Source organism: Zootermopsis nevadensis, unplaced genomic scaffold (assembly GCF_977971745.1).
Source record: "Zootermopsis nevadensis isolate Lab colony 2312 unplaced genomic scaffold, Znev_1.0 Znev_ptg000007l, whole genome shotgun sequence".
Taxonomy (NCBI): Eukaryota; Metazoa; Arthropoda; class Insecta; order Blattodea; family Termopsidae; genus Zootermopsis; species Zootermopsis nevadensis.
In genome coordinates this window covers 12570527-12595197 of record NW_028259139.1, presented here as the reverse complement: position 1 = coordinate 12595197, position 24671 = coordinate 12570527, and the positions used below count along the sequence as shown (strand labels likewise).

General features: G+C 39.1%; 1 protein-coding gene and 1 long non-coding RNA gene across 6 annotated transcripts in view; one reads left to right on the top strand and one right to left on the bottom strand.

Moving 5' to 3' along the window:
* Window positions 1-24671, top strand: part of LOC110828938 (uncharacterized) — a 240966-nt gene that overhangs the window by 142687 nt on the left and 73608 nt on the right. The gene's annotated exons all lie outside the window — the stretch shown is intronic.
* The window catches only part of LOC110828937 (uncharacterized), a 64202-nt gene continuing 48055 nt past the window's right edge, over window positions 8525-24671 (bottom strand). For 2 of the 3 annotated variants that reach the window (XM_022062151.2, XM_022062150.2), the window contains exon 2: window positions 8525-17328. In XM_022062151.2, the coding sequence (XP_021917843.1) occupies window positions 15661-17289 (1629 nt within the window). In that variant the 5' untranslated portion in view covers window positions 17290-17328 and the 3' untranslated portion in view covers window positions 8525-15660. Of the gene's footprint in view, window positions 17329-20099; window positions 20782-24671 lie in introns of those variants that run through there. The other variant, XM_022062152.2, reaches the window with a different exon arrangement.

Here is a 24671-nt window from a genome sequence, read left to right as displayed (position 1 = left end):
ATAAAATACCCTACAGAATACCAGCCACAGGAAACGGCTATCACAGCATCCCACGTTGGTGATCAAAGCATCTCCCGAGTTACAGACGTTGTACAGAGCTGTAATTTGTTTATAGGATTGGCTAAGAACCGCCATGAGATAGAACATAAGTAACCCGCTGATGAATGTGAAGACAACTCCCCATACACTCCCCTGTGTTGAGCATTCTTTGCACTAATGAAAGCTTAAAGGGAAAGATGTTTAATCTAAAAATTACTCAACAATTTTTGAATAATCATTACAACGGAATACAAGATAAAATTTGTTATTACTGGTCTTTTGGGGTTGAAACGCCACGTGAACTCAAGGGCAGGCACATGCTGCCTTTATCTTCAGGCATTTCACTCTGATACGTTGGTTTAGAAAATTTTGTTTTGTTCACTACTTTGCACGAAGCTTGAATTAAATTTGAAATATTTTTACGCCCGTAACAAAGAAATTGTGTTAACACCAGATAAGGATGGAATTTAGTGTTACCAATCTTGTTTAAAACATTTTTCGAGACAGTCTGTTTTTAACAAAACAAAAAGTAAAGATAATTTTTAAAATTGCAGTCCGCTGTTCGTCATTTGGTCAGGTTTGTAAAAAATACAATTCTATGTGGTTTACTTTAAACATCATGACAATTGATGTACCAAACAACCACTAAAACACAACAAAATTATTGATTTTTGATTTATTTTACCAAAAAGTGTCGGTCTGTTATGAGCACGCCAATAAATCTTGGAATTAAATGACCAACTGAAAAATAACTCCATGGAGTTATTTTTAAAAGGGGTTGTCCGTCTGATTCACATTCAGTAGAACCCCCTTTAGAATTTTCGGCGAACACAGTGTCTTATTATATTTTAAAAAAGCCCACGACTGCTTCCATTTCTAACCGTAATCAATCTGTCATATCTCTGCATATTTCAAATAACTCCAGCAGTTGATAAAAACGGATGAAATCACGTGCCACCCTATTCGGGCCTATTTAACACCCCCACATTAAACTAAAGACGCCAAGTTTACATATGTTGCTTTGGTCCCATAGTTTATGGCTTTACTGAAATCCCACCGGTATAATGACTTCAGATGCAACTAACTCTCCTCACTATATAAAACATTGTTTATTATATAATAAATTTGATCAGCAGTGTGTTAGAAGCCGCGCCCCTGTCGGACTGCCCTAGAACCTACGACTTTGTGCAATAACGGGCTATTAAACAGGAAGCGAAAACAAGTATTCTTAACGAGCAATGAAAATGTACGAGTTGTCCTTATATTAAGTTTTGAATTGGTTCAAGTGATACAGTTATAGACCTGTGAGGTCATACAGGGACCATGATCAAAGAATATCTGTCTCCATGTAGTAGAGCTCTCCTTCAGAATCCATTAATCTCTAACAGCGTTAAGAAATTCTCCATCTTTCCTAAAACCCGAACGTTCATTACTGCAACTGAATCATATCTTGAGCGAGATGAATGAATTGTACTCCTACATCCCATTTATTTAACATGCAATTTTTCATCTTTCCTTTTGTGCTACATATCCGGATCAGCTCATCTTTGATTTTATCATTCTCAGTAATTTTACAAATTATGGAAATTTCCCCGATTTTAATATTGTCCATTCTATTAGTACTCCCTTTCAATTAAGGACGTGAATTTCACTACAACACGAAAGTTGCTTGTAACACAGTGGATTTACCCTTGACTAGCTGTCAGTAACATTTACATATGCAATGACTGATATACAAATCAACGTGAGGTGCAAATTCGCACAGAACTCGTTTGGAAATTGTGGAGCTTCTCGAAAATGTATCGCACTTTAATACGTAAAAAGTAATGCTTTCCCGCTACACGCCTCGGAAGTGTTTGGGGAGGAAAGGATTTATAGCTCCACTTGTTCTTGACCTCAGCATTAGATGGGGTGAGTGGTCAGCGTCGCTCCCGGCCGAGCGTAGCACCCGAGTAAAGGACCCCCTGAACTCATTGGATAGGAGCTGGTGTGGGTGCAGAGGCTAGAAGAGAAATCGTTTGCCACTGCCGGGGATAGATCCCGGCTTTTTTAGTCCTTGGTCACACAATATTGATAGGGTAGCTACCCCCGGAAAGGCGGATAATTTCCAACCACCCGAGCCACTCTCTGATTCTCACTTACAACTTTAATTCTATGCTTTTGGTACAAATATTCCTGCTGATCGCGTCAGATGAAGGGTCTAACCCTTCAGTTCTCGACCCGCGTTCCGGGTCGCTAATGTATCTCCTGAAATCTGTTAGTTCGATGAGGTCAACGAGGGAAAAGAATATTATTTTTAAATCGGCCATAACAATTTTATTTAAATCATTTTCCGATTGGTTCTACATAAGTGAAATATTTTGGGCACTAAACCTCGCAGTTCATACACCCTCTTTAAGTAACCCGTATTTGTCTTAAGCATCCCGATATTTTGTCCAATGAAATGGCACGTGTCTATGACGAAGCTTCAGGTATAGATTTTACATTTTTTTCCAAAAGACTGCCCTGACTGGTTTCTGTGTCTCTTTCCAGGCGTGTCTGTGCCTTCTTGATCGTTCTGTGGCGGACAGATAGACAAATCCTCCTCAATTTGTTGGAATTGTTACTTGGAACACAAGGAGGACCGTGATAAATAAGCTGTTTCCTTGCACGAAACAAAAGGCAGAAGCAACTTTGTGGATAATTTTTATATTAACATCTGAAGAGAGAAAGGCTTAACCTGTCTCTTCTTTTGACGTCATAAACAACAGTTAAGTTTACACGAGAAACTACTTGAGAATGCTTGTAGGTTGTCGCTCATGGATAATGTATCATTAAATACGTTTATTGTAATCGTATCAAAATTTAAATCACAAATTTAAATCAGAAAACCGGATGAGAACTGTGTTTGCTTATGTAACAAAGTGCGGCCTGAATTCAGTTTAAATTCTGCACTTACCTGTAGATAACTGTTTTCTGGGTTATTGTGCCAGGTAGTATGGTAGACGCACACGAATTACTCATCACCCTGATGATGGAAGCAGCCCGCATCTTTGAAACCTCGTCAGACGTCTACCAGACTATATGGCTCAACAACCCAGAAGACTCATCTCCGTGAGAACCTCAAATCTTACTGTTTTTACATATTCAGCGTAGTGGCTTACTATCAGCGTATTCTCTGTCACTTTTCCACAAGGCACTCGAAAAATGACAGATAGACGAATTAAAAACATAACAAAACTGAAAGCAACATAAGACGTCTAAAGAAAAGAAAATTAAGGCAGAAATACAAGTAGAGAAGATATTTTGTACCAAACGCGTTTCGAACTCAAGAGGTGGCAAAACTTTAATTCATTAGTCTGTCTATTAAATCATACATTTCTTGAACGATTCAATTTAGATAATACACCAACTCATGTGCGATTAAACGTTCAGTGTAGTATTACACGAAATATGGTTTTATAAATTGCGACATTTTACAGTGCTTTATAATAAACCACCCTTTCATGAATTGTATGATTCTAATATACAGACTATTGAATGAATGTTTTTGCCACTGATGATGACCTCTTGAGGTCGAAACACGTTTCGCACAAAGTTTTATTTAATGTGTAAGCAGTTTTGTTTGTATGCATGATTTTTATATATTAATACACTGCGCGGTATGGAAGGTTTTAAGTAGAGAAGAATAAAAAGTCAAAAAGAAGATAACAGGAATGGAAACAAAGTAAAAAGGGGGATAGCTCATATGGAGTTAGTGGACACTGAAATAAATTGCTGCAAGAAGATTAAACTTGTACAATTATCTCCATATTTGAGTGTGATGCCAAATGGTTGCTTAAGTACTACCATTTAATCATTTCTTTGTGTCATACCTAATTGGATGATGCAATTATGACAAGACGGGACGGGATATTTCGTTGCCAAAACCAAACCGCGAGAGACTTTAATTAACTTTTAATTTAGAGTAATTGTCTTAAGTAGAGCAGACAGAATGATGCGCGTGTTGTGTTGCTTTACTGAGTAATCTCTCCATAGTTACTGCACTTGGTCACCAGTTTCTGCAGGCCCCACGTTTTAGTAGTTTTGCAACGACTCCAACAAATGCAACTTTTAGATCATTGGTTCATACCGTCCCTGGGCCTGTAGGGGAGGAAGAAACAGATTGTCCATATGTTTTACCCTACTTTCCATTTTGGAAGCAAATGTAACTTGACCGCTATAGATCAGAGTCCATTTGCTTATTCGTTCCTGATTGACATTTCAGCTACGTGCCAATTATACACTTTCATCCACCTCCCGGAAGGCGAGTCGCCCTAGGGAAGACACCTTCCTTCCCATGTATGCGACTATAATCGGCGCAGAATGGTTTGAAAGTAATGAAACTGATTACGTCATAGTCATTTTTGTCGTAATGATGTTTATGCCAATAAGATGTTTTTTTTCCTGATTAATCCATAAACATGATCTCTCACTAAGATGTCCTATTTTGGTGTGAATTTATGTAAGTGCGTTTATGCCTTGTGAGAGATGCAGAAAATTTTCTCGCACTAGAATCGTTGCTACGAAATTTACTTTGTGCATAAACTAAACTCCATCCAGGTGTTAAAGCTACACCCATTCTTAACTTTGGTATTGGATTGAGGTGAGTCTCACGTTCTGGTAGCTTAATCTCAGGATAAAGAACATCCCACACTCTGGTTACCACAAAGTCAATATGGACTTAAATTACTGTCCCTGCTGAATTGGAAGCCTCAGTAGTCTAGTCGAAACTCGTCTAAATAATACCTAAGAATTTAGCCCCTACTGCAAAGAAAATTCTTCACTTCAACATTGTAAGGTTCAAAGTTTTAACTATGTTTAACAAAGTAATCATTGTTTTTCCCCCCTGAGAATCGTAAGAAACCCACAAATACAAAACGCAGTGTTACTGATTATTCAAGCAGCTGGTACTTGTGGATTAATTTTGATTTGGAGGGTTAAATAATCTACGATTGAAGCAATAATAAAATGTTTAAACCTGAAAATGAAACTCTACGCTTTGCCACTACCGGTATATTAAATTGCGAGAGAAATTTTCTGTTTTATTTCACTTTCTAGTGACAAATGTCTGTAGACAGATGCTGAATATCAGACAGTTGCAATATTTTTCTTAGGCCTAGTGATGGCGTTCTAGAGGAAAGAAGAATAATTATCTGATGAAAATAAAAAAAATAGTGAGCAAATTTAGTGATATTTTAAAGCCTCTGTAAAAATAATGTACCACAATGACATTTATGTCAATGTTATAAAGTGAACCCTGCTACATTAGTAGTGTCCGTGCTTTTAAATCACCTTTACATTACATCTAAAACGACGCTCATTTAGCTATGAAGAAGGCTTTATATGATAAAAAGCTACAGCTGGTATTGTAATTACATGTGCTCTGTTTGCTCATTGCATCTAATTGCACCCTATTCACATGGTATTTATTTTTTATTTAGTGTTCTGTCTGACGACAGGTCCATATGAACAGGATCCTTCCATCCTTTTCTCGGACTGGGACCTGTTCATATACGTTCTTGGCAGATGATCCAGAAGTGGTTTGCCATTGCCTTCTTCTGTGTGTGAATGGAGTAATTGTTGGGATGCCACGGAGAAACCGGGGAAGCCCCCGGAAGAAAACTCCACGTTGTCTAGACGGTAGGTGCTGAAATACAACGTGGGGCAGTGAGCTTAGAAATAAATGGCAGAATGAAGTTTCCCCTGTGTTTAAGCATCGTGCGTAGGGTGACGTGGAGTTACCCCACGAATTATAGATCTGGACAGTATTGAATTTGTCAGCTCCGGCAGACGTAGCTTCTGTAGTCACTGGTTATGAGGCTACGTGGGCCGTCGAATGGTGGGTCTCAATGTTGCGATAACTGAAAAATCTTTGTCCCTGGCGGGAATCGATCCCTATCCAAAATCATAAAAAAATCTAAAAACATCTGCCATAGGTCAGAATACATTTTTGTGTCTGACGAAGTAATTAACCAAATAAACTCCTTATTGGAAAAGTGTTAATTAATAACTTAATACTTTGTTGTGGTCTTGTCGGTTTTGAGGCCGTAAGCCTGAAGATGGAGGCCACACATTCCTTCGAAACAGTGGTAACCACGTACAAGTCCACATTGTGATACTGAACAGAGTCTTTACATATCGCTGTAAGAATTTCATTTCTGAACTTCGTACTTCTTTAACTGATCAAGATCTTGTTCTTTCTTTCGACACCACAATGTTCATAACAGCCATAACAATAAAATACCGCGTTTTCACAACATCCTGAGCCAATTCTGTCTAGTTTATTCTTTCACAAGCAATGCTATTAAAACCTATTTTGATATTAGCGTGCCAACTACAAGTTAGCCTCAAAAGTGACCTCATCCGTTTGTAATTGTGTCCGTTAAACGAAATCTCCATGTTTGCTATGTTTCCTGCATATCTCTCTTGTTGCAGTAACTGTGACAAAAGTAATTAAAAAATAACCGATACGCAATACCCAATTTTCTGTCTCTGTCACTTATCACACTTGCGTCCTTGTATCGTCATCGGTTTGTATTCAAAAGTCCCCGGTCTCTTTTTTTCTCTCAAACGGAGAAACCACGTTTCACACCCACGTGGACTGAATTATGTTTAAGCCCTTCTTGTAAACACAGTTTATGCGCGTGTTTTTGCATGGACCAGTGTGTGGCCACAGCAACGAGTAAGTACCTTTAGGCTTGTTCAGCTGTAAAGAGAACACGCATGTCTACAAGTCTAATATGGCGACCTCGAATCATAACCCCACCTTAATTTGCTTCCCGTGTTTGCTAAGACTCTATCCGCAGACCAAGAGAGAGGCAGTATCCGCTGCTATCCGTCGGTCTTGGCGAACCGGTATTATACTAGTTTTGTTCATTATTTATTCGTGGTCGGACCGAGCTGTGAACACTTTGAACAGATGTATAGACTAGAAAAGAGGACAACAGTGCAATCAACAATAACAACGTCAAATGTTAAAAATAGAAGAACGGGACCACATGAACAAAAACAGGCCTAAATGGAATGCACTCGTAGATTTAGAGCAAACGAAGACAAATTTTATCACTGAGCAATTACTCCTTTATCCATTAAAGTTAATAGGGTTTTCAGATAACATTAACACGATCTTTAATATTAGTCAGGATTAAAAGTTGACCCGATGACATGTAAAATGAGAGAAAATTCTAAATGTTATCCCCTGGACTTGAACTCTGATCGTGTTGCTAATAACTTTACTAAATTATTAAATGGCGTATTGCATTGTACTTAACTTACTACAAAGTTTCCAGTTAACCGCGTGGCTGGTATTATAGGTAAAACGCGAAAGCATTAGCATGAAACGAACTTACGATCAGCAAAGGAAAACTGTTGCCAGTCTGTTCTGAATGTTATTTGAGGTTCTGACGTACGTCAATGTAAATATCTCCTGTGGTCTTCTGGGATTGACGCCATGTAGACTTGTAGGTAATTACCAGCATTTCGGAGAAACCTATCACCGCCTTCTTCAGGGCATATGTTGAATATGTATGTAACAACTCTTGTCGTTTTAAATCTTCGATTTCATGACTAAAATTTGCCGCGTAGGAATTTCATGGACAACAACTGTAAATGTTCCAGTTATTTGACGTCGAAAATTAAAACCTGTTCATTAGGGATGTTTGTAGACAATGTCAGCGAAAATATTTCCAGACTGAAGGTTACCAGGACAACGTCAGAGGAACGGAACTGAAGACCGGGTGGACTGTGTCTTAGAGGTGAACAGTCTTAAATCTGAATGACGCAAGCTTCCGGTGGACAACTGAACATGTCATGCTGTGCCCGTATTCCGAATGGGAATTGTATTACCCTGAGAATACAAAGTGACTCCTACTGGCCGCCTGTTTCTCCGTTTTTTTTACCATCGTCACATCTCCCACATCCAAATATTTCCCGTGCCACTTTGTTTATAATCTGTATTCTCCCCATGTTTCACTACCAGACAAAACATGTGGTAAAATGTTTGTTTTCAACATCACTAACTACTCGATACAAATTTCCCCTGAAAAACCTATATTCACTCAGCCAATCAAGAAGTTACTCGCCTTATATGGATCCCAAAGGTTCATTACCGTGTTAACACGAGTCCACCACTGGTCTCTCTCATGAAGCAGCTGATTCCAGCCCACATATCTCTATACTAAATTTCTCGTACATGCATTTTAATATATTCTTTCCTTCTGCATTTAGGTCTGTCAAGTAGTTTCTTACTTTTCACAATTCGGAACAAAATTTTATATTAATTTGCTATTACGTGCGTGTTACATGTCCCACCCATGTAATCGTTTCCAACATATCATATTGACATTAGGCTAAGTGAATATATTGGCATAGAAACTTTAATGCTCCTCTAAGACTAACAGCTGCCCCACATTTCATAGGAAAAAACCTGTCAAGAGTGTAAGGATTTAAGTAAAACAGCAAGTCAAACGTTTTTCATGTAGGCAGTTTCATATATCTTGTCTTTCATTACAGTTTGTCAATTTACATAGCTATTCTACTTGTATTTTCGGTATGTAACACTCATTTCACCAATATTACATTATATACAATTAATACGTAGCTGGTAATCACCAAACAATACATACATGTTTATAAAATGCTATGGATAAATTAAATATTCGAAAGTTTTTGTTATGTACACAAAACTCATGGTTTCCCCCTTTTATTTAAGTTTCTCTTATGACTAGTGCAGTGTTTAGCACTTCCTTGCAATTGCAAAACTGCAGGTGCCATATTGTGGTAACCATGTTTGTTATTATTATTGTTATTGTTATTAGTATTAGTGTTAGAAATATTCTTCAGACTACTACTAATTCTTTAAACATAAAATGAATGAACATCAAGGTGTCTTAATGTTATTACTAATAAAAATAATTTTAAATTCTAATACATTATTGGAAAACTGCATCTAATATTGCAATTACAATGTAATTTGTATCAAGTATAAATATAACTTGTAAGTTAAAAATGAAACATTCTAAGCTATCTTGCTATGAGCACAACAAAAATTCAATAGAATCTGTTCACATTTTGTTTTACGTCAACCAGGGTGAGACTAAATATAATTTGGTAACTTAAGAACACCCTGGAATCTTCAACCGAGAGAGCAGATATGGTACTAAAAGCATTGCCAACTGTGTGATACACACCAGAGAATTTTTTTACTAATACGAAAACACACATGAATAAGTTGGTAAGTTGTTTATTCAACTTTGGCATCATCGTTAAATGTGACTTCTAGGTTAGCCCGTCTACAATGATCACGCTATATTGCAACAGCGTAGAAGTATGCAGGGAGAGACGACTTAAAATGAAACTTTCTGCAATCATTTGACAATAATGCTAGACTCCTTTCCTTTGTTTCCGTTGTATTCTCTGTTTGTAAGCGATGTCAACCACTGGTCTTACAAACTGTGTATCTTATTTTAAGTTTTCTTTCGTTGGGCTCTATTCTTCAAGCAATGGTTACAGAATCTAGTGACAAATTACTTAAGCTAATAATTAAATGTACTAGAAAATAAAATATGTAAAGAGCTTACGAAGGAGCACTTAAGCCACTTTAGCTGCTTTCAACAGCTCGTCATAAGACTAACATTTGGAAAGTATTTCTACGTTCTACTTCACTCTACATTCACACACACACACACACATTCATCTCAGCTATAGGCCGAATGTAAACATGACATAACAAAGATAATATATTAATTGTACATTTAAAAAAATATATTCTTAGAGCTAGTTTCCTGTCTTTTATCCGGTACAAAGTCATTCGAGCTCTGAGCTCTGTTAAACACACAGGTAATGTTCACGAGAAACATACCTTCAGATTCTGATTCTGGAAATATTAATGATTGAAAAATTTTGTTATAAGAATAGCGCCCATTATTATAGTTTACAAAGAATTAATTTCTATTTCCAGTTTTGATAAGAAGTCCATTAAACCTAAAAACAATGCGGTTGTTTCAAGTCTAAGGTAACTTTGTGAAATTGCACTTATACATAAATGTAATAGGAACACATTATTATTATCATCATTATTATTATATAAAACTAATTAAAACATTGAACATGACAGGTACCCCGATTCTTGGACAATTATCTTTTCGACTTTATTAGGAAACCCATTTAGAAACTATTATGTCATTCCGTCAGATTACTAAAGAGGCCGAGTGAACAAGACATGGAAATGTGCAACTTTAAGCTTTATAGGCGTTCTTCATGCTCTAGAGTGAGCGAAGAACATCTTATGAGCTTCTCCATGTCTGTCTGTCAATCTGTCCGTCTCGTCTTGCCTAGGAACTATGCATCCCACATGACCCAACGTCGTCATTGCAGAACATTATAGCAAAATTGAAAATAAATGTCATTGTTGAAACAAATTATTTTGCAACAGGGTAAAACCGAGGTCATTATTGAGGTACATTGTTACGACAGTGACCTTAGATACCATTGTTGCCTTTGTTATTCCTTTCGAGTAAGAGCGATCTAAGTGCAATGTTTGCTCTGAGTCGTGGTTATCAACAAAGTAACCTACTGACGTCACCGCCCGTGTTGCGGTATTAAGAACACCTTTGGAATTTCAGTGTACTCCAAACAGTACACCTTTTTAATCGTGTTTTGTTATCCTTTTTATGAATGTGGCAGAGAGCAGTTTCTAGAGAAAAACTTGTGATGACTATAGTTTCCTGACAGATATTTCTATTTGTTTGTAACTATAAGCCCATCATCCACTCTTCCTTGCTGTCACGAGGGATTCGTCTTTGTTTTATTTGATTTGATTTTTATATTCAGCAGCTTTTTTTGTAGTGTAAACTTATTAAAATATAAATTAATCCAGGAAAATAGGACTGCTTGCCACGGATAATCTGTGACGTCCACTTTAATGTATTTTTTTATTTAAATCTTTGAAACACGAATCTAGTCGATATCATATTTAAGAATTTAGTCCGTACCGCAAAGAAAACATAACGCTATACCATTACAAAGATAAACTAGTTAACGCTGTTTAAGGAACTAATCACTGTTTGTTCTCAGAACCATACGAAACTCACGAATACGCTTTAGGCAAAATACACAGTGCTTTAAATAATTAAGTAAGAACTACAGACAGAAAAAAAAACTTTTACAATGACTGAGCGGTTTCAAGGGTAAGGAATGGAAGAGTACGTTTGCAGTCCACTGCGCATGTTCGCGGAAATTCGAAATATAAATGTGATGATCGCACGCCATTTCGAGTTACTCGCTTTGGAAGGTCGAACTTCTACGTGTTTTTTTTTATACTCCTTCGTATTCGACAAGTTGTAATAAGCGAGGCGATCAATTTGTTCGTCTTGACAAAACATTGTATATTGAACGGAGGACGTGTTTAATAGTTCTGCCTAAGGTATCACCGTACGCGTTAAAATACATTACCTCGTCTTCTAGCGTCAAGTGAAGTACATTCTCGAATGTAATATCAAGTTGGTGACCTTTACACACGCAGCGGGACTTTATTTTCAGAGCTCACGCAATACAAGAGTTGTCCAAACAGACTTAGAAGGGCCACAAATGTTGAATAAATTTTAAGAGCTAAATGAAGTTACAAACGGATGTTTCGTTACTGTTACATTCCATTGTTAATGTCCGTTTTATATGTGCAAGATGTGAGGTTCTCAAGGCGGTAAGGATGGCATTGTTATTTTGGATTGTAACGCCGCCCGTGAAACAAAAATTCTCGGTTTCCGCCTCCTTGCAGTTTTCTGAACACCGTCCAGTGCCCCTAGATTTGGTCTCGTTATCCTTATATGTCCCTTTAACCTCTTAAAGATCAACATTTTAGTTGATGACTAAATACATTTTTACTTAAGTGTTATGAAAATATTGATATTCGTTTCGTTGTATCCGTGATTTTGTTCAGATGAGTTCCCTTTCAGAATGGCTTATTCAAGTACTTCATATAACGTCTTTTCAAATTGCTAACTGTGCAGTCTAGTGTCTTTCAGAAGAACCTAACAGTTGGTCAGTTTGTATAGAATCTTTCCGTATTTATGCATTACAAGATGCCGTAACTTGTATTATTCCTGAATCTCAGGAATCCTTCCTGCATCCTCCGGTCCAGTTTGTTTAATACCCTTACATCTACTACTACGTTTTTCCAAGTGGTCTCTTTCCTTCAGGTTCTCTGGAAAAACCGTACATGCCTTTTTCACCTGTCCCATTTACGTCGCCCTCCTATCTCTTACTCCATGGTGTGAACACATTAATAATATCTGGTGATTAGTACAAATAATTAAACTTCAGTCTCCTGGCACTGTCTCTTCCTTTGGTCCAAATATTCTTCTCAGCAGCCTGTCGGCAGACAGCTGTTTGAGTCGTAGTCGAACCTTGACACGGAAAGACGTGACGAGCTCTATAAAAATGCGAATGTGATAAACCAGACGTACAACTACGGTGGTCCGAGGGCTTTCACACGAAGGCAGGTGTTCCGTTCAGATTTCTGTTCATCTGCTTCTCCCTGGAGTTACAGTGGTTATATATCTTTAACAGGATTCTTTCAGAAAGGTGTATTGTTGCTTTGTTTTTCAAATAACATTATTTTTCATTTCTTTCTTATTCGTTCCTAAATCATGTTTCTTTTTCCATATTAAATTGTTTTTATTTTTCGCTGACTTAATGTACTTTCGTTTTCTTTATTCATCGGTAGATGTCAGCACAGTGAATTTCACCCCCCCCCCCCCCCCACTGCTCAGCGAAAGTTCCGACATTTTTGTTGTTGTAAAATTTATGTAAAGTTTATTAATTTCCATGTATTAACGTGCGAATGCAACTAGGAAATATGACGAAATTTCGCTGTTTTAACATGACACACGATGCAGCTACTTCCATTGTACTGTATGCACGTTAAGACTGGCCTTAAAGGCTTCTTTCTTGTCGTGAGTAAAACTGTTTCCTTCAACAGGTGAAGAGCCCCTACTAACTGTGTTGTCCGTTGTTTGAGCAGGTTTGTGAAGTGTTTGCTAACACACAGCATGCGACATACAGTAGCTGCATTTGTCTGCTCCAGTACCAACAGCGAGAGAAGGGCGCAGAGTTGTTCTAGTTTTTACTTTTTCAGCAAGGCTCTCTACAGGTGAAACTTTCTCCGTCATTTTGATTTGTTATTTAAGAGACCAGATATGGTTAAAGTGAGAGAGATGTATTGAAAGTGTTGCTGGAAAACTGTAACACTGTTCTCCTTATATCTTCCTCCAGTGATCGAGTTTCGTCGTGTGTATTAAACAATTATGTATATTCGTATTTTTTTTTTTAAATTTCTATTTACAAATCTGGTTCCGTTTGAAAGTGAAAACGTGATTGGATCGTAGTACGACGAAGCGGTGAGTTAACTTATTACGCTTGTTAGCAGAAGTCCTTTGACGGGAACTGGATTGTCTTACGTATATTTGTTCTGCTTCAGTTGTCTTCGTGCATTCCAAAGCCACTTCATACCACAATTCACCGACAGACAGGAGAGGTCATACAATTTTTTAAAACTTTTCTTAATAGAGCGTTAACATGTTAAGGTCCCGGTCACAGCTCACGATTTTACGCCATTTTCTATATATGTGGATCGCGGGTTCGAATGCCTTTCCAAGTCTTGTATATTTTTGTAAACGGTGTGTAATGAGTGACACATTAATTATTGCTGAAACAGTATGTACGCCCATGCTAATAACCTACCGAGTTACGTTGGAAAACTTAAACAAATATGGACCCTGAGTATTACTGTTTTGTGTGATTCTACGTCGTGTTTACTGGATAAGAAAATGTCTGACGTTTCAGAGGTTCTTAATACCTCTTTCACCATCTTCCTGATGGCAGATGCTGTTAGCACCTTTTGAAACATGTCAATTTATTCAGTACTGCAGATACATTCCGCAAGACAATCATCTGCATATTTACTTCCGTGAAAACCTCACATCTCAGATAGAAATAATTTAAATTACAAGAAAAGTGACATTACAGAGATAAATTACGGATTTAACATGGATCTTGTCGAATGCAAAACAAATATTCTATATCCAAAACACAGTGGTAGCACCCTAGCTGCTATACAAAATGGACGCGGAAACCTTAACATTTCTTCAGTTTGAAGACCCTGCGATTTACCCAGCGGATACCTTCACGCTTCGGCCATATTTACTGTTAAACCAGGAGGCTGGGCGAACAAAATGATGATCAGACGTTTGTGATGATGCAGATAAAGCCCTTTTTCATGTATCAAACACTGACTGCGACCTTCACGAATTCGAAAGGTTTTTACGCAAATCAGTTTCACTTCTAGTAAGTTACTCAGAATATGTATTTATAAATCCTTACTCGACAAGATTAATTTTAAAGTATTGTTTGTGGATCAGGCAGTTTGCGCAGGTGTCAGTATCCTACGTGTGTTACACTTAGACACTAATAGAACTAATTTCTCTGGACGGGTTCAGCTATTCGCTGCGTTGGCACCACGCCTCACTCCGCACTACGGGTTCCATAAATGGCGTGTCTGGGTAAACATCTCACGAACTGCAAGTGTGAGTTAATTTATGCAGGCCAGCAGTGATTATTATTTATTCTTCGGAGTGGAGGAATTGAGGGAGGACATTCAGGTAATAGCAAACACAAGAACGCGAATTTCACTGATGTACACTGAGTATGAAGGGAGATTGAAAAGAAAAAACGTAAGCAAAGAAGCTGGATGTCAGAAGCTCTGCCTTCGACCCTTTTCTTAAACTTTTATAACAACGAATTTATGAGTTGGGGTACACAGTTACAGAAGGTCAGTTTGTAACTGATTTAAGGTGCTAATTTGAAGTTCCGCTTCGTATTCGTTATTGAATGGCTTGCAGGGAATGTTTCAATAATAAACGACAAAAAAATGGAGGTATAGCTCCACGCTTTCATAGCATCAGTGCTAGTGAGCTTCGCAAAGTTTATCTAGAGAGAATGACATTCTCCCCACCCCGTTACCTATTCAGTGACACTGTGCTGGTCCCATAAACGACGATGACGAGAAAAATCATTGTCCCTACTGGGATTAGGACCACGGCCGTCCAGCCCATAGTCATTTAAGTCTCTGATGGAGCTCTTGTTTCAGGCCTGTGGTTCTGATGCCAGTAATTTGGTAATCGTTTAATGTTTTAATATTTATGAACTGTTGATCGACTTTCGTGATTTATTAGTCTGAATTTTTAGTCAGTCCTTGCATTCATAACCTTGAATGAGATCGGCCTTAGAAGGTATCAGCCATAACAGTTATTGCTTCCAACGCCATGAAATTACATATTTGCTTAATAACTAGATTACGAATAGATCTGTTCATAAAATACAAACATCCCGCAGAATCTGAAGATAATTTGCTGGCTGTAGTTTGCTACGGAGGTGAGCGGCTTCACCTCTTCCTGGTCCGTGGCATGGTGACACCAGAAGCTTCTCGTTATACTTTCGCCACGCCCTGCCAGTTTTACCACATCGCCCCAGGGTCTGCTCTCGATTTCTTCAAAGTGCTAACCAAGAAGGAATCAGACACGCGAAAGTTAAAATGGAAAGTGTTCCTCAGGTGTTGTTGGTAGGGGAGGAAGACTCTTCCTCGGGGCTGGTCGGTGCTTCTGGTGTTGGTGGCAGCTGGTGAGGAGCGGGGGGTGCGGGGGGTGAGGCAGTGCGTGGCGGAGACAGTGAGGAGCCAGCCAAAGAACAGGAAGATGACCGGGACGAAAAGTTGTCTTTGTCACTAGAAAAAGACCGTTTTCTTTTTCTGTCTTGATGGAGTTCCCTATTTTGAGTGTCTGTTGGTTGGGGAGAGTTACACGGTCTTACTAAGGGTTCTGTACTCATACTCCGGTGTGGCAGGTGGTTCAGGTGGTAGCCTGCTGGGGGGATGGACGTTCTGTGATGCGGATTTAGGGAACTGACCATTCTTCCATCTGTTGTCACTTTCCCCATGAAGGAACGTATTTCTTCGAAGTACGACTCGTCGCCCATGACGCTCTGTGTCAGAGAGAATGCTGAGCGTACCTGAGGCATAGACGGGCTCCTGCGGTCGTCCAGGATAGTGGGGCCGTCTGCCTCGTGCTTCTTGAGGTGTCGGTCCAGGTTTGTCTGCTGGCCAAAGCATCTCTCACACAGTGGACACTTGAATGGCTTCTCCTTGTTATGAATGTTACGGACGTGACGCTGCAGGTTGGACGAGATGCTGAAGGACCGCTCGCAGTATTTGCACTTGTACGGTTGTTCCCCGGTGTGCGTACGCAGGTGACGCGTGAGGTTGGCAGACCTGGGAAAAACTTTGCCACAGAATTTGCATGCGTATCGGTCCTTGAGTTTGCCGCCTCCAGAGCTAGGCGCGCTGCCGTTGGGCTGAGGATCCTGATGATGGTATTGTTTCTGAAGAGCTGGGTGTTGATGGTGGGTGCGTAAGACGTCGAATGGTGGTGGTGGTGGAGGTGGGACGCCAGGGGACTGATGTCCGTTGAGCAAGTTAGTGTTGAGGAACGGATAGGGTCGTGGGGGTTGAGGGTAACCCGGGGGACTGACTGGGTAAGAGATTGGTAATCTTTGACCATCTTTCCCGGCCCTGTACATTGCCTCGAGCATCATGGGGTGGAGAGGTTGGTGCGAGAATAAAACGGGGTATGGTTTTACGCTAGGAGACGAGGGTTTCATGTTGTTGGTGCCGGGAGGTGTCGCCTGCGTTGCTCCATCTTCTTTGTCGTCATCCCTTCTGTTATATTCCTGCGACCCCTTGTCGAAGGGCGGCGATGGGGAGCGCAGTATCACGTTCTGGTTCTCGTCAGCGACCCTTCTGCGCGCCATGACCAGCGACAGCTTCTTGTGCTCCACTCGGAGATCCAGTGGTTGGTCGTCTTCTTTCTCATCGACCGGCCCTGGAGGTGGCCTTCCAGCCGGAGACATGTGTGGGCCTGCGGACCGCGTGTTGCGGGACAGATCAAACGGCATCTCATCAGCTGCGTTGTACTGCGGCTCGTTGTCTTGAGGTACCCTGATGGACAGGGGGTACACTGCGGCCTGCTTCGGCGAGCTGTGTCCACTTGAGGAGAGCAGCATCTTGCGAGGGCTGGAGTCTTTCTCACGCATCTTGTTTTGGCTGGTCCTCACATGGGGCAGGGACGCAATCCGCGGGTAGTAACAGTACCACGCTAGAGAGGTGTCCACAGCACCACTCATCGGGGAGAAAGGGTGCAGCCTCCTCCCAGGGGTCACGCCCTGAAACACAGCAGCGTTTGCAGAAATATTACTATCCTTCGGAACCAACTGATCACAAGACTTGAGAAACGTCTTTAGATTAAAATATGAATGATGATTATGTATAGCCTTGTGTGGTGTTTATTTATGTAGTTGCCTTTTTATTAACCGCTTGTGTCTAATTGATGATAACAATTACTATAAGACGACACTCTATGAAATCGTTTCGCAACCTGAATGAATAAATTTCCTTCCAAACTTGTAAGTCTTATTTTCTCTTTCACGACAACGTTTTTTTTAAAATTAGTCGTTGTTAAATGCTGCAGGACACAGAGAAGGCGCGATACAAAGTGACTGGAGCTATTTTATGCACGTTCAGCAATTGGTTTCAGAGAAAAGCATAATGTTCACCACACACTTCGGCACACAAATTATCGTCCGTTTCCGTCGTAAGAGGATCCCGTTGTACAGCCGTGCACGCGTTACGGGACCCTTGAGACAGTCGCATTAGCTAGTCAGGGTGTAGTCGGAAAAAGAGAAAAAAAATTTGTCGCATAAGCGGTTCTGGCACTGCTCGCCAAGACAAATCAGTTTCTTCAATCGACATTTACAAAAATACCTACGTTTGAGATTTTTGTAAATTTTAAATTGGCAGACGAGAAATGTCGTGAGGTGGAAGTATTTAATCTCAGCCTGTTTTTTTTTTTTTTCATTTTCATCCCCGGACCGTAAACTATTACAGGATTCAGTGATTTGATTGATCAACAGAAGAGTCGAAGTGTACAGTCATTTATTTTAATCAGTATATAATTCAGCAATTATTGTAAGTACTGTTGCTATTGGTTACAACACCGAAGTCTGTGGACCAGGGGTGTATTTTCTCTGTTCTCCTTTGTAGACCGCAGAGTGTCACCAAAATGGAATGAATTTAGGAAATAAATAAAAGAACTATAAAAGTTGGACATCCTTATTTTATATCGCAATTTAATGAGAATTGGTTTTGCGGCAGCAACGATAATACTCATAAGTCATCGTCAGAGTTTTAACCTCTCCACTATCCAATGGAAACTGAATTTGTGACTAACGATCGATAATATTTGATATCGTGATTAGGGTTTTCCTTCTCGTGTGTTAGTGATAATACCGTCAGCCCATTGTTATAGTGTGAAGGTAATGAAGTAATGTTATTTTGTAAAGTTAAATGCTTACCCATTTACTTACTTAAATAAGTACACTGAAGAATGTTAATTGACATTACATTTATCCATAATCAAAAAATCATATATCTTTTTGTGAATTCATTATTCTTGGGTTGAGTGATTTATAAAGTAAGTTACCAGTTTTAAAGTACAACATGCCTGCTTATTTATTTACATTCCATTCCAAAGAATTCTTTCAATTTCTTCCCTTTAAAAAGCATGATTTATGTATCGTGTATACTGACGTTTGCATTAAGTGGTCATAATTTTCAAAGGATATTTCAAGCTAATGATATCATAATGTTCATTACATCCGTCAGGCTAATAAGAAAGAGCAAATTCCACACATAAAGTTAATTGTAGCATAAAAAGGAACCAGTTAGCATTACTGGATTTCTGGAGTTGTTCATCGACTGATATTATTAAATGAAACACCGATCTTCGGAAAATGGGATCTTTTTATATTCTTAGTTGAAAATGTCCGGGCGTGAGCCAGCCTGGAACCGTCGCCGGTGCAGATCTTGATGGTTGCTAACCTCATTCACTGGACAGATCAATTGCCAGAAACTTTGTGTTCTTTTAGTGGACAAAGAAAGGCAAATTGAAGGGAAACCAAAACGAAAGCTAGAAAGAAAGAGGTAACGGGAATCGATGTTCAGACTACTAGTAAGATGAGCAGAAACTGAGTTGCGTTCGACAGAGAGAAAGTTCCTGCAACTGAGAACACGTGTGTGGACCCGTTTGAGCGAACGTGGGATGTAACCGGGCACAGTGGCTCTATTTGGGAGCAATTTACTAATGCCTCCGGTATTTTTCACGATTTTAAGAAGATGGTAGCAGTTCTGGGCGCGATGTGACACGCCGAGCTTGTACTAAATGCTGTTTGACAAAACACTTCACTGTCGGGCACCGTCACTATTCGAGTGTGTTAGATTGGCTGAACAGTTTACGATCAAACTTGGTACCAGATGTCACAAACAGGAAGCTCGTTCGTGATTTTAATTTTGTGCTGTACTGAGTCGATATAACATCTACTTTACATGCCACACGAATCAAACGTGGTTTAATTAATTTAAAAATGGTGTATCGTTTATAAAATGTACATGATATAAAACAACGTATATATGTCAAAATGTACCAATTTAATATGAAACGTTATTTTATGCAACGTTTATGCTATTTAGCGACAAAACGAAGGTAACTTACATCTTAGTATATTATATGTAGGATATTATTTAATACTTTTACAACAATAAATATTTGTTTCTGATAAATGAGCAGTAAGCCCTCTGAGGTTTGATAAAATGGTTTATGTAATAAAATTAGAGAATTTGTTGACAATATGGACTGTTGCAATATTAAAAGGTGAAAAAGTTCAGGCACAATTGAATTATTTTTAAATTAAATTATGTCCCTGTAATCCCAGGGGTTGCAGACCACAGTTTGCCTAACAGTGTGCAACGGAATGCGACTTGGTTGAGCTCAATGTTTCTTGTGACGGACAGGTCTGTGAATGGAGAACAGGTCCATCTGTGTCATCTTCGGATGATGCAAACACGAATCTGAGAGAGACAGTTATCCACTTGTGAATACCTGCAATTGAATGTCAGTCCATTTAGTCAGACATGATACACAGCTGGTACTGTGGCGGTCCGCAGTGCCATGGTTCTGCCATTAATTATCTCGTGATGGCCTGCGGATGCTGAATCTCCAAGGAGTCACGTTCCTTCTGCATACTTGCGAATCAGAGGGCAACGGGTCTCGAATTAATCTTACAATCTTTCGGTATCAGAACATCTTGGGTGCTGATACACTTACGCCTGTATGTTCAGCGGGTCATTGACACGCGCATTCGAATTCAAAGCCTCCAGTCTTTAAGACGTAAAACCTTAAGATCGATCTTAAGTTGTTCCCTCATCTTTTTCGTATTCAAAATGGCAGCTTTTCACCACTATTCTGTACTCATTTTTTGTTTCATCTTAGCTGCATATTCCACTCGTCTGTTTTCTACATATTACTAACCTAGAAATATGCGGTGCCCTGTAAAATTCCTGGAGTTTTTCGGTACAATGTCAAAGTTCTAAGTATTTTTATACTCACTTCGTTCTCAAACATTTTTAAACGGGGAGGTAGAAGTGTCTGATGTCATGTAATTGCTCGTGAAAGATGGCAGAAAAATCCAAAGTATACATACACTTATAAATATTATCCTTCAAGGTCCAACATCTCTCAACAGTGTACGATCACTTACCAACAAAGCTACTAACCAACACTTGCTTATTGCATAGAAATATACTTGATCTAACTGCGCAAAATCAGCAAGTCATAAGCTTAAATAACATTAATTAAATAATTTTTAATCTCCAAATCTTATTGCTACTAAAATTCTTTATTGTATTTATCGGAATTAATGTGACAAAATAACAAAAATGTCGAAGTCTAACGATAAAATACTGCAGGTCTAGCCTACGTGTGTGATATTTAAATATAGGGCTTTATTTCCTTGTTTAACATATTTCTGCTGAAGAATTAGCATCACGTTTAAGGTTTAACTTGCAACCGAGCCACTGCTGGTTAAATTAGCGAAAGGCGTAATGAAACGTAGCACGTGTGCAGTGCAACCAAATGTATCTGCCTGCTGGCAGGGTCTCGTTCATGTTAACTGGATACTGAGAACGACCCGTTCTCCAAGTGCCTGAGCACTGCGAGTCCCAACTTTTCGTTAGCTTGATCTATAAGCCATTCGGTAGGACTCCTTGGATGAGGGATCGGTCCGTCGCAAAGCCTCTACCTGTACACAGGACAACACAACACAGAAACACGCTGACAAACATCCATGGCTTGAGTGGGAATCGAACCCACGGTCCCAGTGACCAAGCGGCACAAGGCCCACGCCTCAGACCGCGCAGCCACTGCGGACCCCCGTTAATGTTAAGCACGACATAAATTTGCAGTACCCAAGCGGGTAGAAATGCAACTAACATCATGGCAGATTAGGAACCGGAAACGATCCATATTTCTTTTTCTCATTCGTTTGATTCTTTCACCCCGTGTGGTGACACATTGTATTGATATTTTATCACGTCTGTGTTATATTTTAGGGGACCCAAACGCATGGGGCGGCTATTCTGGCAGATGTTTATTGATTTTACTCAATAGCTTCAGACGTTAGGCTGATTAATATTTTAACAAATTGGACACGACCGTTATTTTCAGGCCCTGATCAATACATTAACCATTAAAATATATTATTTTACAGTAGATATATATTAAACAGTAGACAGAGTGTCATTAAACAATCGAAGATAAATTACTGCCTCTTGCAATGACGTAATTACTGTACCAGTACCAATCAAATCGTGGAGAGAGAAAACGCAAGGTTAGTAAATCTTTCAGTTAAATTAAACCGTTAACATACCACACCATCTTCCATTAAGCTTATTTCACATAACCCTGTAAAATAACAAATTTATAAACATCATCAAACCTAAATGTTTCTACCATTTTAATACATATGTATCTGTCAATTATATCAGTCAAATTATTCATTCAAATGAAGTTTTTAAGAAATTATGCAGATAAAAACGTTTATCTCGACGTAAAGGTACGCTGTAGCTCTGATTGCTAATACGTAGTACGAAAGTAAACGAAACTCCGTTATCTATTTTACAAGGCTATCGCTAATAGAAAAGAAAGGTTTATTTGCTGTCGAATAAATTATAGGACGTGATGCTGACTTGAAGTCACTGGCGATGTCTTCTTAAACACTTTGTCCTGTTGCTTCTAGGATAATGTCCATCGTAAAACTTTCACACTTTAACAAGAATGTCACGTGTCTTGTAGGATTTTCTTGCGTAGGAACAACATCGAACTGCTTACTTATGCAAACGTTTCCACTACGGTCTATCTGAAACATATTACTGTTTACTTAGGCTTTAAAGTTGCGTGTAGTGTACAGTTTTACTTTAAGCGTACGAAAAGTCAGAGCTTCAAGGTGTTATTTTGGTAAATGGCGTCGTTTGTATTACGACAAGGGTTGGACAAAGGGCAGAGTTGAGTGGTTGTGTCTTACGAAGCAAGATATTTTTAATCCCGACTTTATTTTTAACTTGTTTATTAACGCTTTGTCAACTTCGTAGGACATGTCAATTTGATTAACGAATTGTGAATTTAAAATGATACGGGAAGAAATTGATATCAAGTTGAAGACTTGGAGCGGCCTCACAATCCCAGAATGTCACATTCCCTGAGGATGGAGACAGATTTTGTGCCTGAAAAGTTGGATATCGGCTCCGTTTTCAATCAGTTAGTCGCCCGAGAAAATTTTATTACATTTAGTCGCCGTGAAACCCTCAAGTCTTATATAAGTTTTGCTTAGTTTAATTTGAAGCGCTACATTTGTGTATCAGAACGTTTCTGATGGTTATTATCAATTACATTTTATTTAACAATCAGACACAACTTATATGTTCTGAAGGTCTAATGTGTCTGAACTGATAAAACAGAGTGGGTTTATGCTTTGAAATGAAAATTATTTTCGTTATATTTTAGAATCGTTAATATAAATTTCGAAAAATGACCACCGCCTTCTGTGATTAAAAACGTCTCGTCACCTGCCAACTTCTCTAAAGTGTAGGTTATACATTTCAAAGAGCTGCTGTTAAGTGCAATTATCATATTATATAATAGCCTTGTTTAAACTCACGGTTTTTGCCCTGTTTAACATGTTACACAGCGTATGAAGGAATGTGATAACACACTGCTGTTTGGTGTTCTGCACTGTAATAAGTATGGCACGTCTTTTGCCCCCCCGTTGTGAAACAGTGAATGACTTGAGGTTGTCACACATAACACAGGCGTTATTTTCATGTCGTTGTCCGTGTGTTTTCTCTCACTTGTGTCCACGAATTAGGCCAGACCTATGAAATACATCTTTTTTGACAAGAGACAATTGTGGGCATCATACGTTGTAAAACAAAAGAAGTTTGTGTAACATTGTATAGTGTGGTGATAATTGTTCCTGTGGCTTTGTTAAATGTTTTAACACCGAAACGTTTGATGGATTTAAATGAAATTTGGCATGAGTGGTCGATAGTGAAAATTATGGAGATAATATGATTTTTGGACAGTTCCGGCCACTTGTATAACCACTAATTGGGGAAAATATGGATTTCAAATTCAAATTATTTTTGTTTTTAGAAATTGTTTATAATTATTACGTGGTATAACATATTAACTTTTCCACGCGCCGAAGTCCTACACTGTTTGCATAAAGGGAGTATGTAGGTGATGATCCGCGGATTCTGAACTTCGGTTACAGATGGAGGTGAGTGGTTAGCTTACAGCTTCGCGCCATCTGACCCCGAGGAAGACGAGTCTTGGTAACCGTTTGACATAAAGCCGAACCGGCTGCAGACTCTGAAAGATTTCTGCCCCTGCCCGAAATAAAATCCCGGTTGAAAACTCCATACTCAGGCGACGTCATAAAAATGGCCACAAAACATTCGTTTTAAAAAAAAAATTGATGTGGTTTATTTAACAAAATTCCATAAATATTCCATCAGTTGTTTCGTTTCAAGTAAATGCACGACTTGGTATAATAATCAGTTGCTCTGAAGTTTACCCATAGAGTGTATTTAATGGATTTCGTTATGGTTCTCAGGATAAACAGCATTAACTAACTGATTAATGCCATTGAAAAGTGATGTGATTTCTGTGAGGTACGGGCGGGATATGGGTTATTTGGATGACCTTCGGCGTTAACACACCTTTATCAGAAAGACGAGCGGGCACTGCCAGGGTACCTTCGTAGCCGAGAAAGCACTTGTCGATTTCCCCCGTTAAATGCAATATCTCTCACTATCCTCTGCCAATTTCTTTTCTTTCTAGAAAGATCTTTCGACTTTAAAGGGTGAAGGTCAGTGAATTATGTAAAGCATAAAACGGCACATGTTGGGCACCCACACGCATCCACACAATTCGCTGTCCCATTACAGAGAATGACCTTGACACGTGCAAAAAGAGCCACGCGTCTTGCAGAAGCAATCGGTTGATCCATTTATTAGGACAACAGCGCGTGCCACTGGACACTCCCCTGAGCCAATGCCATTCAGTTGCAATACACACCTCACATTTCTCTAAAACCCGGTTTTATAATGAAATATA